This window comes from Tamandua tetradactyla, chromosome 5 (assembly GCF_023851605.1).
Source record: "Tamandua tetradactyla isolate mTamTet1 chromosome 5, mTamTet1.pri, whole genome shotgun sequence".
NCBI lineage: Eukaryota > Metazoa > Chordata > Mammalia > Pilosa > Myrmecophagidae > Tamandua > Tamandua tetradactyla.
The window spans coordinates 73,272,338-73,297,959 of NC_135331.1; the positions used below are offsets into that span (position 1 = coordinate 73,272,338).

At 34.0% G+C, this 25,622-nt stretch overlaps 1 protein-coding gene across 23 annotated transcripts in view; it reads left to right on the top strand.

Moving 5' to 3' along the window:
* Positions 1-25,622, top strand: part of NAALADL2 (N-acetylated alpha-linked acidic dipeptidase like 2) — a 1,514,274-nt gene that overhangs the window by 1,127,923 nt on the left and 360,729 nt on the right. For all 23 annotated transcript variants that reach the window (XM_077161086.1, XM_077161088.1, XM_077161081.1 and 20 more), the window contains 3 exons: positions 5,642-5,734; positions 17,201-17,406; positions 21,456-21,575. In XM_077161086.1, coding sequence (XP_077017201.1) covers positions 5,642-5,734; positions 17,201-17,406; positions 21,456-21,575 — 419 coding nt within the window. The remainder of the gene's footprint in view (positions 1-5,641; positions 5,735-17,200; positions 17,407-21,455; positions 21,576-25,622) is intronic.

Consider the following 25,622-nt stretch of genomic DNA (forward strand, 5'->3'; position numbering starts at 1 on the left):
TCTACAGACATATCTATATATGGAATGTTGTACCCTTCAAAGAGGAAGTGTACATCCTTTATGTGGAATTATAGCTAATATCAAAGTATCAGTAGCTTACAGGCTCTGTTTTCTGTACATAATTAAGTTGTTAGGTATCAATAGAATATAATAGAATATAGTAATATAGTAATCCACATCTTTGAAATAATCCATATAAGAATTATAATGAAAATGTGTTTTTTAAGAATTTGTTTAATAAGAAGAGCATATATCCCAATTACTGTGCTACAGCTACATAGAAAATTTATAGTCTTAATAGCATATTTGTAACATATAAATACAGAGACTGAAAAGTAATGAGCTAACTATTTAATTAGAGAAGATAGGGAAAGAATAACAGAGTACACTCAGGTGAAGTTTAATAATAGAAATAATAAACATAGAACAGATAATATTGAAGTGAAAATAAAGTAAAAAAAAATTAGGATCTACAGAAGCCAAAACTGGTTGTTTAAAAATATTAACAACATAGGAAACTTCTTAATAAAGCTGATGAAAGGAAAACAAAAGATGTAAATGAATTTAATGTTAGAAATAGAAAAGACAAAATTACAGATTTGTCATTGATTTTGTTTTTAATGTAAGAACACAAATACATTTAGGAGAAATAAACAATCTTATGTTAAATATCTGAATTGACTTAAACCTGTAGAAAAGATTTATTTGGAACTAGCATAAACCTTCTCCCACCCCCCATCCCCCTCAAAATATCAGAACCACATTGTTTTATATATCAATTCTAAATTTGTAAAACAGATACTCTCCATATTACACAAATTCCTATTGCATCTGTATAAAGGAAGCAAAGATCCCTAAAATGTTTTTGCTGTTGTATAATCTAGATATCAAAGCCAGATAAGAACAAATGAGAAGTAAAATTTTGAACAATAACTTATAAACATATATGCAAATATCCTAAAATATATTACTAACCAAACATAATAAACATTTCAGAAACCAGGTAGGGCTTATTAAATGAATGCAGGCTTTTGTATTATGTTCAAAGTGAAAAGCCTTTTACTTTTTTTCAGTAGATATTTCAATATTTGTTTATGATAAAATCTCTTGACGAAGTAAGAACAGAAGTCATTTTCCTTAATATGATAAAGGAATTCCCCAGAAACCTACAGCAAACATCTTTAAAAAAATAAAATAAAACCTTAGAAACATTTTTCTTAAATCGAGAATACAAGACAAGGAGCCTTTTATCATCTCCATTCCACACTGGACCAGCATTCTGGATGAAATAAAAAATTAAGTTTAGTAAGTAAAAGCTATAAAGATTTAGAAGACAAACCAAAATTTCTCTTTCTCTCTTTGATAAACAATTGTCCACATTGAAAACTACAAAAAAAAAAAAAAACAAAAAAAACCTTATCATATCAAGCATTAAAATCTATAGGAGATTGACATGAACTCTCATAAGAACAAGCTATAAAATTAAATAGCATGCTTGTACAAAAATAATCAGATACAAATGTTATTTTTGTTAAAATAGCATGGAAGGGCTGTACAATAGTGGCTCATTGGCAGAATTCTTGCCTGCCATGCCAGAGACCCAGGTTCGATACCGGGCGCCTACCCATGTTTAAAAAAAAAAAAAAGTAGCATGGGAACAGGGTGCAAGGGTAGTTAAGTGGCAGAATTCTTGCCTGCCATGTGGGAAATCTGGCTCAATTCCCTGCCCATGCATTTCCCAAACAAACAAGCAAGCAAACAAACAAAAAAACCCAAACAAACAAGGATTCAACAAATGGTGCTGCAATAAGGGGATACTTACATGGAAAAAGAATGAAAGGTGACCCCTGCCACACAGCATACAAAAAAAATAGCATGGAAACATAATAAATAAATTCAACAATAGTTGTGAAAAACCTTTATGGAGAAAAATATAAAATTTTATTATAAGACAAATGCAATGAAATAAACTGAGAAGCACACCATGTACAGATTGAATATGGTTTTGTCAAGTGGGCCTATTAATTTAATGCCATCCTAATAAAATTTCAAAATATCCTTTCATGATACATGACAAGGTAATATAAAAATTCATATGGAAATATTGATTCTTATGTACCTAAGAAAATTATTTAGTAATGATAGTTGTACCTATAGTAGAAGAAAGGAATAGTAATAATAATAAGAATAATAATAGAGGAGCCACCGTTTCAGACATTATGACGCTATATTGATTAAAATAATGTCACACAGGTTAACGGAAATGCAGTAGAAAGGCTAAAAATGAATCTGTGCATAAATTAGAACTTATTATATTGCAGCAGCTTCATGAATACTTAATGGAGGGAAAATGAACCACTCAATAAATTAAGGAACAGTTGACAATTTATAAGATAGAGACATAATCTGGTCACTGTTTTACAACATATTCTGTCTGGATTAAAGACACAATAGTGTTTGGGGAAGAAAACAACTTTAAAATTCTTAATTAACAACTTTAAAATTCTTGAAGAACATCTTCATGCTAACAGAATAGAGTATTTTCTAAGCAAAGTAAAACAAAATACATGAAAAAATATCCCACAAATACTGACTGAAATAATGACAAATTTTACTATGCTAATATTTTAAAAGCATAAATATGTGAAAAGGTCAACTACAGACAGAAAAAAAAAATATATATATATATATATATCACACACATAATGAAGGAATAATAGTTATAATACAAAAAGAACTCCTACAAAACAAAAGAAAAAGTGAATATGAACAAGAAACCTGAATGACCAATATATATATATATATATATATATATATATATATGAACAATTAAAAAATGCATAGAAATTTGGGAAATGCAAATTAAAACTCTAATGAGCTTCTTATACCCATCAGATTGTCAAAATTTAAAAAGCCTGAGGAGCAAGTGTTCAATATCTAATAAAGCTGAAGACAAGTATATAATCTAAACCAGAAATTCTACTTCTAGTTGTTTGGAGAAAGTATGGTGCACGTGCCCAAGAAATGTAAAAGTGTTCTTTGTGACACTCTAAGAGTGAAAGAGTGGAAACAATCTGACTAATCCTCTGTAATGGAACTGGAAAATAAATGGGTAAACTGAATGATCCAGATCTCAATTGATTTTTATGGAAATTATGGAAAATAAAATGCTAAATGAAAAAATGTGATACAATTTAAGCAATATTTAAGCCTGCAAAATAATAGGATATGCTTCTATCTGTGTCTGTTGTCTGTGCCTGTGCCTAAGTGTATGTCTAACTATAGTTATATCTATCGATATACGTATAACAAAAACTTGCATAGATGTGAAATACACTATCCCCAGGGTAAGTATAGAATCTGTAAGATTCGGTTTATTTTATTATGTATGTATGTATGTATGTATGTATGTATGTATATATCTACTTATTTAGGGTTTTATTTGTATCTTTATTGAAAAGGTTTTGATGAAGGAAATAAGGTAAACCATATGTTAAATCTAGGTGTGGAAAATCATTGAATGTTTTATTACTGTTGATTCTTATAGATTTATAGATTGGTAAGAAATATAATATAAAATGAAAATTGAGTCTTAGATTGAGAGAATTTTTTGTATTCATATAAAAATGTTATCTATAGAAAGTTCTGGGTTCATTGACCAGCTCTGCCCCTATTAACTTTGTTTGCCTAATTCAATAAGTATGTAAAGGGTAACAGAACCACTTTTAATTGGTAGTTTCAAGAACAAAATGAGAATTAGCATATGTTTGTGAGAATGGCTATTATAAATTATAAGGCAATGTATTAATGTGAAATGTTATTCAAACAGTTTTTGCACATTTGGGGGGCTTTCTCAATGTTTGTATGAGTTAGGCTCCATCAGAGGAACAGAAACAAATATATAAATATATTAGTGTGTGTGTGTGTGTATATATATATATATATATATATATATATATATATATCCATTCACTCAGACTCTATGGAACAAACCTAGAAGCAAGAATCTCTTAAACAAACATTAGAAACATGAAATAAGAATTCATGTACAGGATTGTTGCATGTAATCCACAGAATAGCCCAGCAGGCTGGAGACTCAGTCAAGGGATGATGTTGCTGTCTTGAGTCTAGTATTTCTTCTTTTGGAAACCTCAGATTTTGCTATTTATAGCCTTCAAGTGTTCGGATGAGACCAGCTACATTATCAGGGTAAACTACTTAAAGTCAGTAGATTCTAGATTTTAGCCACATCTACAAAACTTATTCACAGCATTGCCTAGATTAATCTTCGATTCAATAACTGGGTACTGTAGCCTAGGCAAATTGACAAAAAAATTGACCATCACACTGCTAAATTCAAAATATTTTAATTACAAATCTTTGAAAACCAAAGAAGATACTTCATCCAGATCTAATTTCAAAATGAGCTAGAAATATGAATAAAAACAATAAGATAATGACTTTCTTACCTAATGTTTATTTATCTAGAGTCTTTGAAGCAACTAGAACTGAGAATTAAACAAACACTAAAAGCAACAACAAATACTCAGCACCTAAATTAAAAGCACAGAGCCCAGGCTCTAAGCAGATTCTCTTTACTTTTGTTTTATTTAATTTTATTTTTTGGGGTTAGGGTGGGATACATGTTCTGGGAATTGGACACAGGTCTCCAAGGGAGTATTCTACTGGTTTAATTTTAATTCTAAAAGAATCACTGTACTGATTTTCCTTTTAAATTTTTAGAAAAGGTATACAGACAAGGAAAAAAGCAACATGTTTAGCATAATTTTCTTCTAACAGTAAAAAGTGACATTTAAGGCTCTGCGTACTATCATTGGCTACTTTGTATTAGCTGCTTTCTAATTGCCACCCCTTCCCATATACTACCTCCTGGCTGCCCTGGAAACTTCCTTAGGATTACCCAAAATTCCCATAATCCAGCAATTACAGGATCAATACATGTCACTACAGAAGACATTCAAGGACCTGCTTCAAGGCATAGTTTTGCCCTATATGCTGTCAAAATTTTTGAATATCAAACATGAATGTAAGAATTCAAAGAACAAGAGCTCTGCAAGAATTAAAATAGATGTGAAGGGACCTACAAACAAAGATAAAAGTGAATGCTCCAGTATATGCGTAGCTTTAAGAATTGTTATCCTTTTAACTTGTGTAATATCTTAGAGTTTTCAAAGGGCTAATGTAAAAATGCATTATAGAGGAAAATTTAAATCTTATTCCCCATGTTCTTTTATAGAACATAAAAATATTCAATAGTCTTCAGTTATATGTTTATCTGATATTTTTTCTTTTGTTAATATAAGTTGCCCATGTTTCTATGATGACCTCTTCTGTATGCTCCCATGTTGAACCCCAAATGTAGCTCTGAATGTGAGATTTAGCATTGTCTTTTTACGGTTCCGTAGTAATGTAATAAGAAGCTAGCAATTGCATCTTAGTCGTCATTGCATAACAAGCATCTAAAATACTTAACACAAAGAATAACTAGGTATCTGGAAAAATTCAGTTGTGTGAAATTCTTTTGCTAGTGATAACAGATAAATGCACTTTAGCGTCTTAAGGAAAAAACAATATGCAAGAAAATATGTAAATTACAAGCATCTTTTAAATTATTTTTCAGAAAAAATAATTGTCAGCATGCGTGTTCAGACAGTCTCAAACTTCAAAACAGTTACAAATGTTTTTGGATACTTAAAGGGCTCAACATCTCCTGGTAAGTATGGTTAAGCATTCATAATCTACATTTTATGTGAAACTTCATAAAGAAATACCCTGTAATTTAATGAAAGTTAAATATCCTACTTTAGATGCAATTAAAAGATTATATCACTCCAAGAGTAGTCAAGAAAGGGGGCTTGATTTGCTTTCTACTATGTCTTTGAGAATAAGTCTTAGTATGTGGTATAGAGAAATAAACAAAAAACTAAATAGAGTTTACATTTGATAAATTGGTGTGTGCCTGTTAAAGAAAAGCTACCAAAACCCATAATTTTTGTTTATCTTTTATTCACTATATACCGTTGAACTTTTATTTTTATGAGACATTTAAAAACTATTTTATTTTTAATGTTTTTTTCAAAAATAAAACTTTGTATATCCAGATCTAATTTTTTAATGTCAATCTATATCTTTTCCTCACACCTTGATCCAATGACAATTGTGCAAAATGTTGGCATGGCTTTAGGTTTTGCAGATGTTTATACATATGACCACCTGACTAATTTCTTTGTTTTTGCTTTAAATTTGTTTTTAATTAAGAAGTTTCTGGCTTACAGAAAAAAATATTGAAGGAGAGTTGCTATATATCCACCCTTCACACTCAGTGTTTTCCCTATTAATGACACTTTGCATGAATGTGGTATATTTGTTAAATTGATGAAATAGTACTATTATAACTGTACTATTAACTGTAGTCCATAACTTACCTTAGGCTTCACTATGTGTGTTTTGCTGTCCAGTGCTGTTTTAAAAAATTATTTTAGTAACATATATACAACCTAAGTTTTCCCCTTTGAACCCCATTCAAATATATAATTCAGTGGTGTGATTCACATTTGCAATGTTGGCTACCATCATCGCCATCCATTACCAAACTTCTCTCAACCCAAACAGAAACTGTACGACTTAAGCATTAGCGTTCAATGCCCTACCAAACACACCTGGTGACCTGTTTTTTCGTTTCTGACTCTATGAGTTTGCTGATTCTAATTATTCCGTATTAGTGAGATCATACAATAGTTTCCTTTTGTGCCTGGCTCATTTCACCCACCATGCCATCTTCAAGTTTATCCGTGTTGTTGAATGTAATAGAAATTAATCTTTTTTATGACTGAATAATCTATTATATGTATATACTACATTTTATTTTTCCATTCATCAGTTGGTCGACTCTAGGGCAATTGATGATTCCATCTTTTAACAATTGTTAATAATGTTAATAATGCTGTCGTGAACATCAGTGGGCAAATATACGAGTCCTGGCTTCCAAATCTTTTGAGATTTTGCCTAGACATGGGATTGCCAGATCATATGGTAATTCTGTATGTAACTTCTGGAGGTACTGACAAACTTTTTTACCCAGTGGCTACACCATTTTACATTGCTACCAGCAATGAATGAGTGTTCTTATTTATCCACATCCTAAACAACACTGGATATATATATATTTTTTAATAATAGCTGTTCTAATGGGTGTGAAATGGTATCAATGGTTTTGATTTGCATTTCCCATATGGCTAATGAAGGTTAGCATCTTTTGGCCATTTTTAACTCTTCTTTGGAAAGATTTCTATTCAAGTCTTTTGTCCATTTTTTAATTGGAATGTTTGTCTTTCTGTTGTTGAGTTATAGGATTTCTTTTTATATTATGGATATTAAACATTTATTAGATATATGGTTTCCAAATATTTTATACCTTCTGTAGGTTGTCTTTTTACTTTCATGAAGAAGACTTTTGATATGCATTTTTTTTTATTTTGATGAAGTCATATTTATCTATTTTTTTCTTTCATCGCTCATGCTTTTACGTAGTCTATGAAACCATTGCCTAATACAAGGCCTCAAGCTATTTCCTTATTTTTTTTTCGGTCAGGTATTTTATAGTTTGAGTTTTTATATTTAGGTCTCTGATCCATTTTGAGTTAATATTTTGTGTATTGTGTGATAAGGGCCACCTTCATTTTATTTATTATTATTTTTTTTCATGGGCAGGGTCTGGGAATCGAACCTGGGTCTCTGGCATGGCAGGTGAGAACTCTGCCACTGAACCACCATTGCCTGCCCTACCTTCACTCTTTTACATATGGATGTCCCATTTACCCAACACTGTTTGTTGAAAAGATTATTCTTTTCTCTTTGAATGGACTTGGCAATCTTGTCACATCAGTTGATTTAAGAGTTTATTTCTGTTTTGTTTGTACAATTTCCTGAATTGAATGTCTTTAATAAACTTAATTGAATTAAAAAAAAAAGTTTATTTCTGAATTCTCAATTTGATTCCATTGGCCTGCATGTCAGTCCTTGTATCAGTACCATGTTTGATTAATATAGCTTTAGAATAAGTTCTAAAATAGGACAGTGTGAATCATCTAACTTTGTTTTTTTTCAAGATGACTTTGGCTATTTGGGGCCACTTTCTCTTCCATATACATCTGGTCATTGGTTTTTCCAATATCTGCAAAGATGGCTATTGGAATTTTTATTCTGATTATGTTGTATCTGTAAATTGCTTTGGGTAGAATTGACATCTCAACTATATTTAGTGTTCCAAGCCATGAACACAGAATATTCTTTCATTTATTTAGGTTTCTTTGATTCTTTTAGCAATGCTTGGTAGTTTCCTAGTGCAAGCCCTTTGCATCCTCGGTAAATTTATTTCTGGATATTTAATTATTTCAGTTGCTATTGTAAATTTGTAAATGTACTTGTTTCTTCACCTCTTCAAATTGTTCAAGTCTAGTATATAAGAATACTACAGAGTTTTGCATGTTGATCATGTACCCCCACTATGCTTAATTGATTAATTATCCCTAATGACTTTGTAGGGAAATTTTTCTTGATTTTCTCTATATAGTTTCATGTCACCTGCAAATAGTGAAAGTTGTACTTTTTCCTTTCCAATTTGGGTGGATTTTATTTATTTTTCTTATATAATTGCTCTATCTAGAACTTTCATTATAATATTGAATAATGATGGATTGTGAGTATCCTTGTCTTGTTCCTGATCTTAAAAGGAAAGATTCCATTGAATATGATGTTGGCTGTACGCTTTTCCTATATGCCTTTTATCAATTTGAGGACATTTCTCAGTGTTTTAAGTATTTTTATCAAGAAGAGGTACTGGATTCTCACAAGTAGTGTGGACAACCAAAGCTATAGGCTGAGTCCCCAGTCTTGGGGTTTGTTCATATGAAACTTAACCCCACAAAGGATAGAGCAAGCCTACTTAAAATTAGGCCTAATAGTCACCCCCAAGAGAGCCTCTTTTGTTGCTCAGATGTAGCTTCTCTCTCCAGCCAACACAACAAGCAAACTCACCACCCTCCCCCTGTCTATGTGGGACATGACTCCCAGGGGTGTGGACCTTCCTGGCAACATGGGACAGAAATCCTGAAATGAGCTGAGACTCAGCATCAAGGGATTGAGAAAACCTTCTCAACCAAAAAGGGGCAGAGTGAAATGAAACAAAGTGTCAATGGCTGAGAGATTCTAAACAGAGTCGAGAGGTTATCCTGGGGGTTATTCTTACGCATTAAGTAGATATCACCTTGTTATTCAAAATGTAATGGAGAGGCTGGAGGGAACTGCCTGAAAACGTAGAGCTGTGTTCCAGTAGCCATGTTTCTTGATGATGATTGAATAGTGATATAGCATTCACAATGTGTCTGTGTGATTGTGAAAACCTTGTGTCTGATGCTCCTTTCATCTACTTTGTCAACAGATGAGTAGAACATATGGAATAAAAATAAATAATAGGGGGAACAAATGTTAAAATAAATTTAGTTTGAAATGTTAGTGATCAATGAAAGGGAGGGTTAAGAGGTATGGTATGTATAATTTTTTTCTGCTTTTGTTTATTTCTTTTTCTGAATAGATGCAAATGTTCCAAGAAATGATCATGATGATGAACATGCAACTATGTGATGGTATCATGAATTACTGATTATATATGTAGAACGGAATGATCAAAAGAGGAATGTTTGCATTTGTCACGTGTTTTTTTGATATTTAAAAAAATAAAATAAAAAAAGAGGAGGTACTGGAATTTGTCAAATGCTTTTTCTGCATCAGTTAAGATGAACATGTATTTTTTAATTTTTTCCCTAGGTTCTATTAATGTGGTTTATTACACCAACTGATTTTCTCATGCAGAATTACCCTTGTATCCCTGGGACAAATCCCACTTGATAATGTTATATAATTATTTTAATGTGCTGCTGGATTTGGTTGCTAGTATTTTATTGAGGATATTTGCACCTATATTCATAAGGGATATTAGCCTTGCTTTGGCATTAGGGTGATGTTGGCCTCACAGAATTATTTAGGAAGTATTCCCTCCTTTTCAAATTTTCTGGAAGAATTTGAGCAGAATTAGTGGTAAAGATTCTTGAATAGTCTGGTAAAATTCACCAGTGAAGCCATCTAATCCTTGACTCTTCTTTGTTGGGAGGTTTTGATTACAAATTTGATCTCTACATTTGTTACTATTCTGTTGAGATCTTCTATTCCTTCTTAAAACAGTGTAGATAGTTTGTGTGTTTCTAGGAATGTTTCTATTTCACCTAGGGTATCTATTTTTTTTTTTTTTTTCTTTTGGCATACAAAAATTCTAGTGTCCTCTTACATTCCTTTTTAATTCTGTGGGGTCAGTAGTGATGGCTCACTTTCATTTCCCCTTTTAATTACTTAGGTCTTTTTCCTTTTTTAGTCTGTCAGTCTGATTAAGGGTTTGTTGTTTTTATTGATCTGTTCAAAGGGCCAACTTTTTATTTTATTGATTCTCTCTATTTTTTTTAAATTTTTTAATTCTGTATTTAATTTATCTTCATCATAATCTTTATTATTTCCTTCATTCTGCTTGCTTTGGAATTAATTTTATCTTATTTTTTTAGATCCTTCTGTTATTAGGTTTGATGTCTGATTTGAGATCTTTTTTTTTTTAATGTAAACATTTAGAGCTATACATTTCCCTCTCAGTACTCCTTTGCTGCAACCCATCAGTTTTGGTATGCTATGTTTTCATTTTCATTTTCCTCAAGATATTTCCTAATTACCCCTGTGATTTCTTCCTCAACTCATTGTTTTTTTAAGTGTATTTTTTTATTTCCATATATTTCTGAATTTTCTAGTTCTGTCTCATTATTGATTTCTAACTTCATAATATTTGATTAGAGAAGATGCATTATATTATTTCAATATTTAAAATTGTTTTAATCTGTTTATTTATTTATTATTAATAATTTATTAATTATTAATTATTAATTTATATATTCATCTCAAACCATAAATTCATCATTTTGTGCATTTGCATTTTTGAACCTGTAAAAAAGTGAAAAATGGAGTTACATGCCAAAAAGTATAATATGATACTCCTGTATTTATAGTTACCTATATAGTTGCCTTTTTTAGATATCTTTATTTCTTTATGTTGCTCAATCCACTATCTAATGTCCTTTTCTTTCAGTCTGAAAACTCTCTTTAGCATTGTTATAAGGCAGGTCAAGTGGTGACAAACTCCCTGAGCTTTTATTTATCTGAAAATATCTTAATCTCTCTCTCATTTTGGGAAAGACAGTCTTACCAAATATAGAACTGTTGGTTTGCAATTGTATGTGTTTTTATTCTCAGTATTTTAAATGTTTTGTCTTACTTCCTTCTTGCCTTCCTAATTCATTGGGAAGTCAGTATTCAATCTTATTGAGAATCTCTGATATATAACTCATTGTTTTTTCTCTTGGGATTTCAAGTGTCTTCCCTTGTCCTTAGCATTCAACAGTTTGCCTACTATGTATGTTCATGGATCTCTTCCAGTTTATCCTGTTTGGAGTTTATCTAGCTTCTTGAATGTCCATATTTATGTCTTCATTAAATTTTATGAAGTTTTTTGCAAAAATTATTTCTTTGAATATTCTTTCTGCCACCTTCTCTCTCTCTTCTGCTTCAGGGACTCCCATAATACATATATTGTATTGCTTGTTGGTATTCCACAGGTCTTTTAGACTCTGTTCACTTTTTAAAAAATTATGTTATTCCTTCTGCTCCTCACACTGAGCCATTTCAATTATCTTGTTTTCGGGTTCACTGATTCTTTCTTCCTATTAGCTCCAATCTGCTGCTGAAACTCTCTAGTGTTTTTTTTTTTTTTTTTCATTTTAATTATTATGGTCTTAAATTCAATATTTCTGTTTGGTTCCTTTTTAAAATTTATATCTCTTTATTGAGATTTTCATGTTTTCCTGATACAGTTTAATGCCTTCTCTGTGTTTTCTTTATCTCTTTAAGCATACTGAGGGTTATTATTTTTTTTTTTGATGTTTTTGTTATGTCCAAAGATTGTTCTTCCTTATTGATGATTTCTGGATTTTTATATTGTTGCTTTGGTTGGGTCACTATTTCCTGTTTCTTTTAGTGTATGTGGGTGTTGTAATGTTTTCTTGAATACTGTACATTTTTAAAACAGTTTTATTCACACTCCATTCAATTCAGTCCATCCTAAGTGTACAATCAATGACTCCTGGTTAGTCACATTGTTATACATTCATGACCATAATCAATATAAGAACACTTCCAATTCTTAAAAAAAAAAAAAAAAGAATCCCATATCTCTCCCTCATATCCTGCTCTTATTGACATTTAGCTTTTGCATGGCATCTTTGATACAATTAGTGAAAGAATAGTACAATGTTATTCTCACTATAGACATTAGCTTGCATTCATTGTATTTTTCCCATATACCACCCCATTATTAGCACCTTGTAACAGTAACATACACTTGTGCTAGTTTACATAAAAACTTTCTTATATTTGTACAATTAAACACAATCACTGGCCAGTCTAGGTTTTGATAAGTTTTACAGTTCCTAGCTTTTCTTTTGGTGACATACATGACCCTTCCTCTTTCAATGATACTCACACCCAGTTTTGTTCATTATACTTACAATATTGTGCTAGCATCACACATTATTGTGCTATTTCCAAACCTTTTCAATCAACCTTATTAAATACTCTGTACTCCTAAAGTATCAAGTACCCAATCTCTGTTCTCTTTTTATCTCCTGATAACCTATGCTCTCAAATTTAACTCAGAGTTTGTTCATTATAGTTAGTTCATATTAGTGATAGCATACAATGCCTGTCCTTTTGTTTCTGGCACATAAAGTCCTCCAGGTTTATCCACATTTTTGCATGCATCATGACTTCATTCCATCTGAGAGCTACATAATAGTCCATGATATGTATATGCCACGGTTTGTTTATTCACTTATCAGTTGGTGGATATTGGGGCTGTTTCCATCTATTGGTAGTCATGAATAAGGCGACTATAAATATTGGTGTGCAAATATCTATTCATATCCCTGCTTTCAGTTCTTCCAAGAATATACCTTGTAAGGGGATAGTTGGACCATATGGTAATTCTTTACTTAGTTTCCTGAGAAACTGCCAACCTGCCTTCCAGAGTGGCCACACCATTTAACATTCCCACCAGCAGTGAAAGTGAACCTATTTCTCCACTTTCTCTCCAGCACTTGTAGTTTTATGTTTTATTTTTTTAATGGCCATTCTAGTAGATGTGAAATGGTATCTCATTGTAGTTTGTTTTGAATTTCCTGAATAGCTAGTGAAATTGTGTATCTTTTCATATGCTTTTTAGCCATTTGTATTTCCTCTTTGGAAAAGTGTCTATGTTGTTTACCCATTTTTTAAAATTGAGTTGTCTTTTTCTTATTGATTTGTAGGTTTTTAAAAAATGTGTTCTGGATATTAAACCGTTATTGAATATGTGGTTTCCAAATATGTTCTATCATTGAGTAGACTGCCTTTTTCTTTCCTAGATAAAGTCCTTTGACACACAAAAATTTTCAATTTTGAAGAGATCCCATTTATCTATTGTTTTTCTTTCATTGTTTGTGCTTTGTGTATAAGATTTAGGAAACTACCTCCTACCACAAGATCTTTGAAATATTTCACTACATTTTCTTCTAAGAGTCTTAGCTCTAATATTTAAGTCTTTAATCCTTTTTTGGTTAACTTTTGTATAAGATGTGAGATAGGATATTCAGTTCTTCTAGCACATTTTCTTAAAGAGTCTGTTCTGTCCCAGTTAAGTGAACTTGGCTGCCATGTAAAAAATCAATTGCTGTAAATGAGAGGGTCTATTTCTGAGTGTTCAGTCTGATTCCATTGGCTGGTAGACCTATTGTTATGCCAGTGCCAATTTACTTTGACCTCTGTAGTTTTATAATATGCTTTAAAGTCAGTAGATTTGAGATTGCCAACTTCATTTTTCTTAAGATATTTTTAGCTATTTGGGGCTCCCTGCCCTTCCAAATGAATTTGGTTATTGCTTTTTCTATTTCTGCAGAGTAAGTTGTTGGGATTTTGATTGATATTGCCTTGAATCGGTAAGTTATTTTGGGTAGAATTGGCATCTTAACTTTATTTAATCTTCCAATCCATGAACGTCGTATGTCTTTCCATTTATTTAGGTCTTCCTTGATTCCTTTTAGCAATATTTTGTAGTTTTCAGTGTACAGGACCTTTACATCCTTGGTTAAATTTACTCCTAGATAAATAATTCTTTTGTTTGCTATTGTAAATGCAATTTTTTCTTGACTTCTTCTTCAGATTGCTCATTACTGATGTTTAGAAGTACTACTGATTTTAGCGCATTGATCTTCTATCCTACCATTTTGCTGAACTTGTTTATTAGCTCTAATAGCTTTGTTGTAGAGTTTCTACATATAGGACCATTTCATCTGCAAATGGCGAAAGTTTTACTTCTTCCTTTCCAATTTGAATGTTTTTTTTAAAATTTTTCTTTCCTAATTGCTCTAGCTAGTACTTCTAGCATAATTGTGAATAACAGTGGTGACAGTAGGCATCTTATGTTGTTCCTGTTTTAGAGGGAAACTTGCAGTCTTTCCCCATTGGGTGTGATTTTAGCTGTGGATTTTTCATATACATGCTTTATCATGTTGAAGAAATTTCCTTCTATTCCTATCTTTCGAAGTCTTTTCATGAAGAAAATATCTTGGATTTTTTTCAAATGCCTTTTCTGCATCAATCAAAATGGTCATGTGTATTTTCCCCTTTGATTTGCTGATCTGGTGTGTTGCATTATCTGATTTTCTTGTGTTGAACCAGAATTCCATACCTGGAGTAAAACCCACTTGGTCATGGTGTATAGCTCTTTAATGTGCTGCTGGATTCTGCTTTGCAATTGCTTTGTTGAGGATTTTGACATCTATAGTCATTAAAGAGATTAGTGTGTAATTGTCTTTTCTTATAACATCTTTGTCTGGCTTTGGTATTAATGTGATGCTGGCTTCATAGAGTGACTTAGGTAGCTTTCCCTCCTCTTTAATTTTTTGGAAGGCTTTGAACAGGATTGATACTAATTCTTCCTGGTATACTGAATAGAATTCCCAGGTGAAGCCGTCTCGTCCTGAACTTTTTTTTTCTTCAGAGATTTTTGATGTCTGATTATTTTGCTATTCTTTTTCTCGTTCCTCCAGGCATACAGTTAAGTCCATGCTTTCTGCTCTTCGTTCTTTTTAATATAGGCATTTAGGGCAAAACATTTTCCTCTTGGCATTGCCTTCACTGCATCCCGGAGGTTTTGATATGTTGTGTGCTCATTTTCTTTTGACTCAAGACATTTACTGATTTCTCTTGTAATTTCTTCTCTGAGCCACTGGTTCTTTAAAAGTGTGTTGTTTAGCCTCCATATATTTATGAATTTTCCAGTCCTCTGCCTGTTATTGATTTCCAGCTTCATTCCATTATGATCAGAGAAAGTATTTTGTATAATTTCAATACTTTTTTAAGTTTATTGACCTGTTTTTTACCCAACATGTGGTCCATCCTGGAGAATGATCCATGAGAAGTTGAAAAGAACATATATCCTGTTGGGGGTGAGGGGGTGCAGTATGCTATAAATGTCTGTTGAGTTTAATTCATTCACTATATTATTCAAGATCTCTGTTTCCTTATTGATCTTCTGTTGAGATATTCTATCCATTGATGAGATCAGTGTAGTGAAGTCTCCAACTAATATTTAGGAATGTCTATTTCTCCATTCAATGTTGCCATACACTGCACATTTTAATATTTTAAAGTATTAAATAAAATATGATATGATATGATATGGTATGATATGATATAATAGAAATTTCCTGGAGTGCCAGGAGTTAACAAAACCAAACAAACTGATGCAAACAATTAAATCCAACTTTCAGAGTCTTTACAAATTGGGCCTCTGTTGTGCTCTCCTTCAGAGTTTAGCTCTCCTAGCAAGAAGATAAGCAGTAGGTGAATGTGAAGGGCATTGTACTCTCTGTTTTTTCTTGGTCTGTCTTTTCCTGGTTCTGTGTTTACTCATGGCCTTTAGAATTTCACCATTTACAGGAATTTAAATGCCCCCTTTACTCCCTGTGAAATATCTTTCTCCCCCCCCTTGGCACTTTACTGTATGACTTAAAGCAGGTAATCCTTTACCACAAGCTGCTTTGTCTTAACAGTTTCCATAGTTTCTAGGCTGTCTCCAAGCTGCTACTCCCTACAGGTAAAATTTTTGAGGACAACCCTGAGAAAAGTTTCCTGGTTGAGGCTACCATCATATAGATTGGCAGTGATATACAGGCCCCCCAATATGCCCATAGCGGATACCCTGCTCCCTCCAGAACCAGTGACCCACAATAGGGATGGGCTGGGGGGTTGGCAAGTGAGCCACAAGTTTCAGGTATCATTTTTAAAGCTGCATTTTCTGGATTTGATACTCGCCATTTATGACAATCCTTTAGCTGTTTTCCAGAGTTTTGGGGAAGATGGTTTTGCCTATTGATGCTAGGTCTTCAAATTGTGGGGGAGCAAACCCTGTAATGACTTACAGTAATGACTTATAGTGGCCATTTTGGTCAACTGCAAGTTCAGTTGGATGACTTTTGATAGCATGAATAGGCTTTTCTTCAGAGAAAGGAGAGGTGCCAAAACCATAACTTGGAGGCTCTAATTAATTCCCTGAGCACTCAATTTGTTGCAAAATCCATACATGCCTAACACATTTTAAATATTTATAACTATTGAGTAATTGCTTCTTCAAATGTATTAACAGTTCATTAGTATTTACTAAGCATATGCACTTTGCCTCTATGCTTCTAGAAATATGTTAGGTAAGGATTTCATTGTAGCGTATTTGTATACTTCATTTATTAATATGCATGTTGCAAAGGACAATAATAAGGATCAAAGCTTTGAATTCATAATTGGGTTCAGCTGCTGCCTTTGCTTTGATATACACAGCTGTGTGAATCAAGACAGTGGGGAAAATATTAGTCTTAATTATTAGAACAATTCTGCTTAATTTTTGCTTAGTTCTGCAATAGAATTATGTAAATGTCATTACATTGATTGTTAAGGTTTACATTTTGTTGTAATGTCTCTTGTTTCCTTTTATTTCCAGATCGATATGTCCTAGTTGGCAGCCACCACTATTCTGCACACACTTATAATGGGCGAGAGTGGGCCAGCAGCACTGCCATCATCACAGCTTTTATCCAGGCCTTGATGTTACAAGTTAAGAGAGGCTGGAGACCAGCCCGCACTATTGTTTTCTGTTCCTGGGGAGGAACTACTTTTGGCAACATTGGCTCATTTGAATGGGGAGAGGTAAAATATGTATAAATACTGTGCTTTCTTATTTTTACTAAAGTAGACAGAGGAAAGCTGCTGAAGCTGAGGGAAGACTGTGCTGTTCAATAAGGGTCTCATATCTGCTAATTTGCTGAGATTGCTTATAAAAAGGAGGAAATATATTTAGACCACAGTGAATTGTTTTATGAACTGCATCTATATTTTCCCTGTTGCTACGAATCCTACAAAGTCTGATATACCCACAGAAATGTTTATCTGGTGGTTGTGGTTTTCCTTAGTAGGTAGGCACTGGACAAGAAGGGATCAAAGATATATGTATCATTAACTTTCTTTTTATAAACATTCTGGGAATTATCTAGAATTCGGAAACTTAATCTTCTGTGTTAAGTGTTTGTTAATATTTACCTTAAGATAACATTTAGTTTACCATAACCTTAACAACCTTTACGTCACGTTTACCTTAATCATAATGATTAGCATTTACCTTAATCTATATAATATGGAGACTGGACTCAGTGTAGAGATTCTTTTCCCCTCTACCTACCTTTTTCCTTCCTCCTTACTTCTCTTCTTCCTCCTTTCCTTTATATTCCCTCTCACCCTTCCTCCCTCCGTCCTTCCTCCCTCCCTTCATTCATTCCATCCTCCCCTACTCCCTCCCTCTCCCCTTCCTCTTCTCTCCCTCTAACCTTCTGGCTCACCACCCCTACCTCCCTGTCTCCTTCTTCCCAACCTACAGACTTACGTATGTTACGAAACCTCTCTCCAAATAGAATCTAGCATGCAATGGTGTACATTTAGAACTTAACTGGAGTGTGTGAGTATCAAAAGCTTTTGAAATGTCCGCATCTCACAGGTACATTTTACTTTTAATGGAATTTAACAGCTGCTAATTGAATTGGGGGCATATTATAATCACTGAAAACCTTGTAAATCTCTTAGATACAGTATGCTATTTACTGTCATGATTTTTTAAATGAGGTTGAATGAAAATATGCAGAGATAAAAATCTACACAATTTTAAGCAGGAAAGTAAAATCATTTGATGTTCTAATTTGTTCATTTCCTCGGTTTTCTTAAAAAAAAAAGGAATCCTAAAAATATAATGGGAAATTCTCTTGTCTAAATCTACTTAAGAGCTTAAAAAAGGATAAAATGTTTTAAATATAATCTTGAATATAGAAGAAAAAAATCAAAATGTGTACAAAGTAAAATAGTATCTTTTTAATTTGAAGGAAAATAAAATCTCAAAGATGAGAAAGTTTTGCACTGCAAAATTCTCCTAGATTCACACATTGCAAATTGGAATGCTTTTCCATATCAAATTACTGGTGTGAATGTTTGGCCCATATTCAAAATAACAATTAAAATGAAGAAATTCCACTGCCGAAAGAACTTTTTTAAGTTGGTAATTTTTTTAGGTAAGACCGGAGATGTTGTAACGGAGTCAACTCCTCAAGTTTCTGTTCCACATAATGTACTTTAATGATGCAAACAAATTTTTTAAAAACTTGGGGGGGGGATGTATTTGTGTTCTGGGTTGTGTTTGTAATTCAGAAATCCTTTTATCATAAGAAAAGCAATGCTTCAGTGTTCCTATAAAATGGATTTATTTTAAGAAAATGTCTTAAGGATTCTTTTCAAATTCCAAAGATTATTCCACTATGTCATACAGCCTTCTAGGTATCTGCATAACTTTCACAATGAATTGATGTTAATCCTAAATTAATACAGTTTGTTTTACACAGTTCTCAAAATAGGCTTGTCTAACACTAATAGTTCCTGGCTTAAGTTTATGCAACCTATAAATTTAATCAACATTGTGCAGTATTTTGCATGTATGTCAACACATTTTTTTTTTCAAATTGAGTAGGGTTTTTTTGTGGTATATTATATATCCATGATTACGTTTCACTGAATTATGATACTTTTTTGGAAATTTTATATTTTCTTAGTCAACAGATGCTAATAATACAATTAATATAATATGGGAGTCCACAGGGAGAAATGTTTATGAGAAAAAAGTTCTTCTGACTTGAAGATTGGGGATCATGGTTACCACTGTCTTAAAATATTTATATATGTATATTTGGTGAGATATTATATGTGTAGTCAGTTTCTGACTTGTTTCATGATTAGAGGGACAAAGACATGTGAGTAATCATAGTGGAAAATAATATACAGATTTGGTTATTGACTCATAGAATGTATTTTTTTAATTTACTTTGTCTAAAAGATTATTTCAGTGCAGTTTGTGAGCCATACTGTAGCTATATGGTGGAAGAGGAATTTAGAATACTATTAATTTTCTTTTTCTATCTACTCATTGAAATTATCCCTGATTATGAAAAAAAATATTTAGACTGAAACTGATTCATGTTCTAAATACATTCCCTAATGAAGGTGAGTGAGGCAAGCATTTGTTGACCAGTTATGCTGGCCTATTTAATTTTGTGTTTTGCTTACAAAGAACCCCCCTTAAAACTTAGAGTTGAAATTAAGAGAATTAGGTGATATTAGTCATAAACTTAAAATGGGAGCTATAGTGCTATAATTATTAGAGAAGTAACTCAATATCAATAACGGTCCTTGAGAAAAATCATAACATTTTACTAACTAGTTGCTTTAGTTTAAAATGTATCATTCCTTCAGTAAAGAATTTATTTTTCATAGGCTCAAGGAAGTCCAAGTTTAAAGTCTTTCTCTGCCCTAAACCATGTGCTCTTAGACAAATTTTACTTCTCTAAGATTCAGTTTCCTTTAATGAGTACACTAATGCCTTATCTCATGAAGTTCTCATAAGAATTTAATAGACATTAAGGGGGAATTAAACAGTGCCATGTGGTAGTTAGTAAATAGAAGAATTTTTTACCTAATGTTTAAGGAAGGAGACTTTTAAAAGGGATTTTATGTTTAATACTCAAACCTAAAATTAATCATTTATGTTCATTTAAAATATTTCTCAATATGGAGATGCAAGGGTTGTTCAGTGGTAGAATTCTTGCCTGCTATGAAGGAGACCTTGGTTCAAATCCTGGTCCGTGCACTTCCCAAAAATAAACAAACAAGCAAACAAAGAAAGAAAACAGCAACAACCATTCAATAAATGATGCTGCAATAATGGGATATTCACATGGAAAAAGAATGAAATGTGATCCTGAGCATCTAACATATCCCCCCAAAAATATTTCTTAATATAATAAAATGAATTGTCTCTTCACTTCTCCTCTGGAGGTATAGCTGAATTTTCAATGTAAGAGTGGTAGCATTACTGATGTGCTAGGTTTACAAGTCCTTGTTGTCTTTCATGTAACAGTGTTGGAAAGAAGAAAAATACTTTTCCAAGACATGAGGTAACACAGTTTATGGGATATTTTTCTAGATCTACCACCATTATAAACAATAAATATTTGTGCAAGAAAGAGAGGGATTTCTTAGTGGTACTTTATTAGAAGGATCAGTTGTCTTCAATTTTAGGGAGTAGAAGTTCATAGAAGTGAAAAAAAGTTGAAACATTTTCTACTGAATCATTTTATGCTACTAATATGCATGAATTAATAAGGCTTGATTTCAGGTAATATCTGCAGGGACACAATTATATTATGCTTCATTTTTCTCATGATAAAGAGCCACTTGTGCAAAAAGTAGCTCATTGCTTCAAAGGAAAGGACTGGTTTTATCAATGACAACCAGTTTATATGCATCTGTTCTCTAATTCAGTGATATAAAGTTAAGTGCTATCACTGAAGCAAATATTCTACTGTCTATTTTAAATTTGAATTTCAAACTATGTTAAGTGTAAGAACATATTCTATTAAAATGCAACTTTTGTCAGGAATACACTTTAAATTATTTCGCAATATGCCATATTCTAACTCCTCATCACCCTTATTTAAAATCCTTTTATGAGTTTTATGTACTCTATTAAATCATACAGGATTGCGTTTGAAAAGTGCCATGTAATATAATGATTTTAAGTAGTAAGTGTTTATTATGCAACATTTAACTAATAACATAGCAACTGTTATTTTTAATCTATATTAAAGATAGATTTTGGATTTCAGGAATTCAAGGAGGTTCTGCAGAAAAATGCTGTGGCTTATGTTAGCCTCCATAGTCCCATAAGGGGCAACTCAAGTCTACATCCTGTAGCATCACCATCTCTTCGGCAACTGGTGGCAGAGGTAAGATGAACCACTTTATCAAAACTGACTGCAAAATTACCTTTTTCTCTATACTTTGATGTTTCTTGATTTTTTAATTTGCTTTTCAGATAAGCATTAAAACTTTCTGTAAGCATTTTAAGATGTGATATATTGCTGATAATCTCTTAATACCTCTGTAGTTAATTTCTTATGTTCTGAATCCCATAATTCTTCATTTGTTCCTATTTTATGGTTATGGTTCCAGGAGGTATGAATAGTACAGTTGTAGAGAAGGTATATAGAAATATAGATTTATTTCTTAAAATTTGAATTTAGCTCCTAAGCTCTCATTCTGCCATTCATGACATCTTAGGGTAAAATCAGGTACTTTTACATTTCTAGCCCCTCATTCATGCTTTGAGTAGTTGGTAAGTATCTTTCCAAAGATGAAGGATCTTTGAGAAATGATCTGTGTCTAATTCTAAGGAGAAAGTGCTAACCAAATTTAAGAAAACATTGTTTGGAAAACATTTATGGAAAACGAAAACGTGTTTTTCTACAAGGTAATTTGAAGAAAAATATGTAGTTTGTGATAATGTCCCTGTAGAGTTATTTCTGTTTTTAATTTAGTCACTTCTCACCTGTTTTAAAGAACTTAACAGAATGCTTTTCCTGTTTATTAGTAGAGTTCACCCTTTCATACCTGCATTGTTTTTATGATTTTCACTAGAGATGAAATGGTATGTTTTATTTCTCCATATGGAAACAGTTATACCACCACTCACAGGCTCCCTCCCATCCACATTGTCTATTGGTGTATATTAGAAATGACCTTTCAGATGCCCACAGGGCTTCCACTGAGTATCACAAGAAGTGAACTAGAAAAAGAGTGAGATAATGAACAGTGCTTTGGATTAGCCATAATTTTTTATTGAAATGTAATACAAACTAACATTTTATGACTTTCATAAAGTATTTTCTAGTTTAATAGTTTTCATTGACATTTCCATATGTAGTATAATAAAGAAGACATTAAGAAAGATGAAATGGATAAATCTGTACATTTAAGATCAGCCAAACCCAAAAGTGCATGCTCTAAATTATACCCAGATCTGTAAGTTAATTTCTCCTGCCACTGTATGCTTTGAATTCACTGACTTTCTTTTATTTGAATAGAAAAATACAAAAAGAGGAAATCAGCTACAGATGTCTCCTCTGGAAAGTTAAGATATCTCTGAATAAGTGGGTGGGCATAGAGATGAAAGCATGGGCTGTCTAGAAATTCGGAAGAGTTGATTTAAAAATTGTATCTTTTCCTTCTTGTGTGTAACAGATTTCTTGTTTTGGGAATCTTAGAAGACTTGTAATCATTGAAATTCATGGCTTCATTTTGACATGAGTTGCTGCACAGTGACTTAGGGGAACACAGGCTCAGGCACAGCAGAAACTTTCAGCAAATGACCACTTTATTACTTACATGGGACAAAGGGTCCAAAAGAGGAGGGGAAGAGATCCCCTTATGGCTTATCTCCTGGGGAAGTCAAACTGCTTGGTTTGGGGTCAGAGGATGGCAGCTCCTCTACTTCTTTCCCAGGAAGATCGCCAGCCTCATCAGGTGTGAAAAGCAGCTGGGTACATCCTTAATCAGCCAGCTCATTCCAATGGCGTTCATTGTAGTATGGGCCCTTATCAGGTGTATCAACATGGATAACATAAACAGTGCCTCTCCATGCCACCAATTGTCTTCAAAGGTTCCTTCTCCACCCCGGGGAACTTTTGATTCTCCAATCATATTCCCTACAGGAACCTGAACAGACTGCTAAGCCTTTGGCAATGGCATGCAAGTTAATAAATAGATACATAGGGGCCCTTGGATCCAGGTGTTCCATGGTTAAGATAACCATTTGCAGTTCAGCCCATTGCAGGATGTGGCAGATAGTTTGCCCTAGGACAGGGAAAGGTGGCTGCTGCCTGATGGACAGCAGATGGCTTCAGCTTGGTCAATCTATCAAGTGAAACAGTACTGAACTTCTGATGGGACATTCCTGAGTCAGGATCTCCAGAATGCCAATGCAGAGAGGGAAAGGCCCTTATCTGGTGTTGCAACTGGATAACTGTTGAGGGTCACGCTGCCACCTGCTCTTTCAAGTGTACCACTCCCTTGAGGCTCAGATGAGCATGATCTTTAATGTATGACCTTCATTTTAGGCGTCTCTGTTATTGTTCACCACCTGGGTGAGCAATCTGACCACCCAGGATGCGATGGGGATCTTTGGCCTCAAGAGGGCCTGAGAGTCCTCGGCAATCCCCTCTGTTTCCATCAGAGCTCAGCAGCACTCAGGGAGTTGGCTCTTAAAGGAAGAGGAGTGCTTTTTCTGGGAATCTCCTGGCCCCAAATCAGGGGTTTGTAGATTCCTGTTATTCTCTTCCTCTGCTAGAGGGAACAAGCATTGCAGGTCCAGGTGGCAGAAACCTACAACTTGAACAGAGATCCAGGCTCCAGATTTCCCAGTTCGACCAGCTGCTTTTACCTCCTACGGAGCCTGCTCTTCCTCCATACCCCAGTGTGCTCTTTCTCCATACCCGCCCATGTCATCTGATATAGAAGTGCTAGGAGGATTCCAAGATGAAGAATATGCTTGTGCCAATATGCAAGTAGCATAATGTCTGGGACCTTGGTTGTCAAAGGGGACATTAGGGCATTCAAGCTCTGGTATTTGACCACCGTGTTCCACTTGCCATTTTCACTATCCATGATGGGCTATTATAGGCATGTTGAAACCTCCCAACACTATTCACTGTTCCCTCCACTCTTTATCTCCTGTGATAATGGTGACCTGGGCAACTGTATCCAAAAGTACCATAAAGGTTTGTTCACTGCCCCCAAATTGTACATACATCAGGTCATATGGCCTTTGCCCCTGGGGGATTACTGGAGCCAAGGTTCCCATTACTAGACATTTTTAATTTAGTCAAGTCTGAGTAGAGAGGTCCCTTCTAGGGGCCAGACTCATTAGTTGGGTTGAAGGGAGAAGTAGAAGATCTACAGACTCTACCTCCTCTTCTATTGCCTGTATCTGGGGATTGTGGGGAGAGGGATCAGGCAGGGGCAGATTGTCCTCTTTCTAGTTTACATTTTTCCTAGAGTTCCCCATTGGAGAGTCTGTCTGTGGTTGTTCTTTGGAACTCCTTGCTCAAGTAGATACAAGAACATAGCTTGGCTAGTTGGGGTTCTAGGACCCACTGGATTAACAGGTATGTGCCCACCACCCTCCAGCCTTGCTCTCCTGCTAGTCACCACTGTGGTCACTCTCCTAGCATGGGAACCTCTAAACCAAGGAAGGAGGATATGATGAACTTATTCAGTTGTGTCTCCCAAGGGAAGCTGGGGTGACGAGGAGAACTAGCTGGTTGTCCCAATCCTGGGGCCCTTTATAATAAAATCATTCATGTCCCACTGCTACACGAAAAGTGGTGAGGGTCTGATCCCTCTGGCAGTGGTTGAATATCATCGTCAACCCCAGTTGTCACAGTAGTCCCACAGCTTCCTCCGTGTTATACCAAGGCTTAGGTGGAATTCAGGGCTTGTCACCCAGGTGGGAAAATGTTCATGACTCCCTGAAGAGCCCTGTGAAAGCCAGGTTGAGGGCATGGTGTGCCTACAGAGGCTGCATCGCCAACTACTCCTTTCCAGCAGCCCCTCAGTTTAGCCCACCAAGCAATGAGTCCTGTATTTGCCAAGATGATCTTGTAAAAAAAAAAAAAAAAGCATGCAGGAGCAACAACAACAAAAAGCCCCAGCCAAACAATCAACGCACTGCATATGCCCCTATGCATCTTGCTCACTCTGCCAAATTCTATGGAGCAAGTGGCTGAAAGGTGGATCATGAGAGCACAGGCTCAGACTCAACAGAAACTTTCAGCCTATGCACACAATGATTGCTTACACAGCATAATGTGTCCAGCAAGGCAGGGGAAGATTTTCCATCATGGCTTCTCTCCTGGGGAAGCCAAACTGCTCAGGTCAGGGCCAGTGGATGGCAGGTCTGTGCACCCTACTTTGCATCAGAGGGGAGAGATACTCTG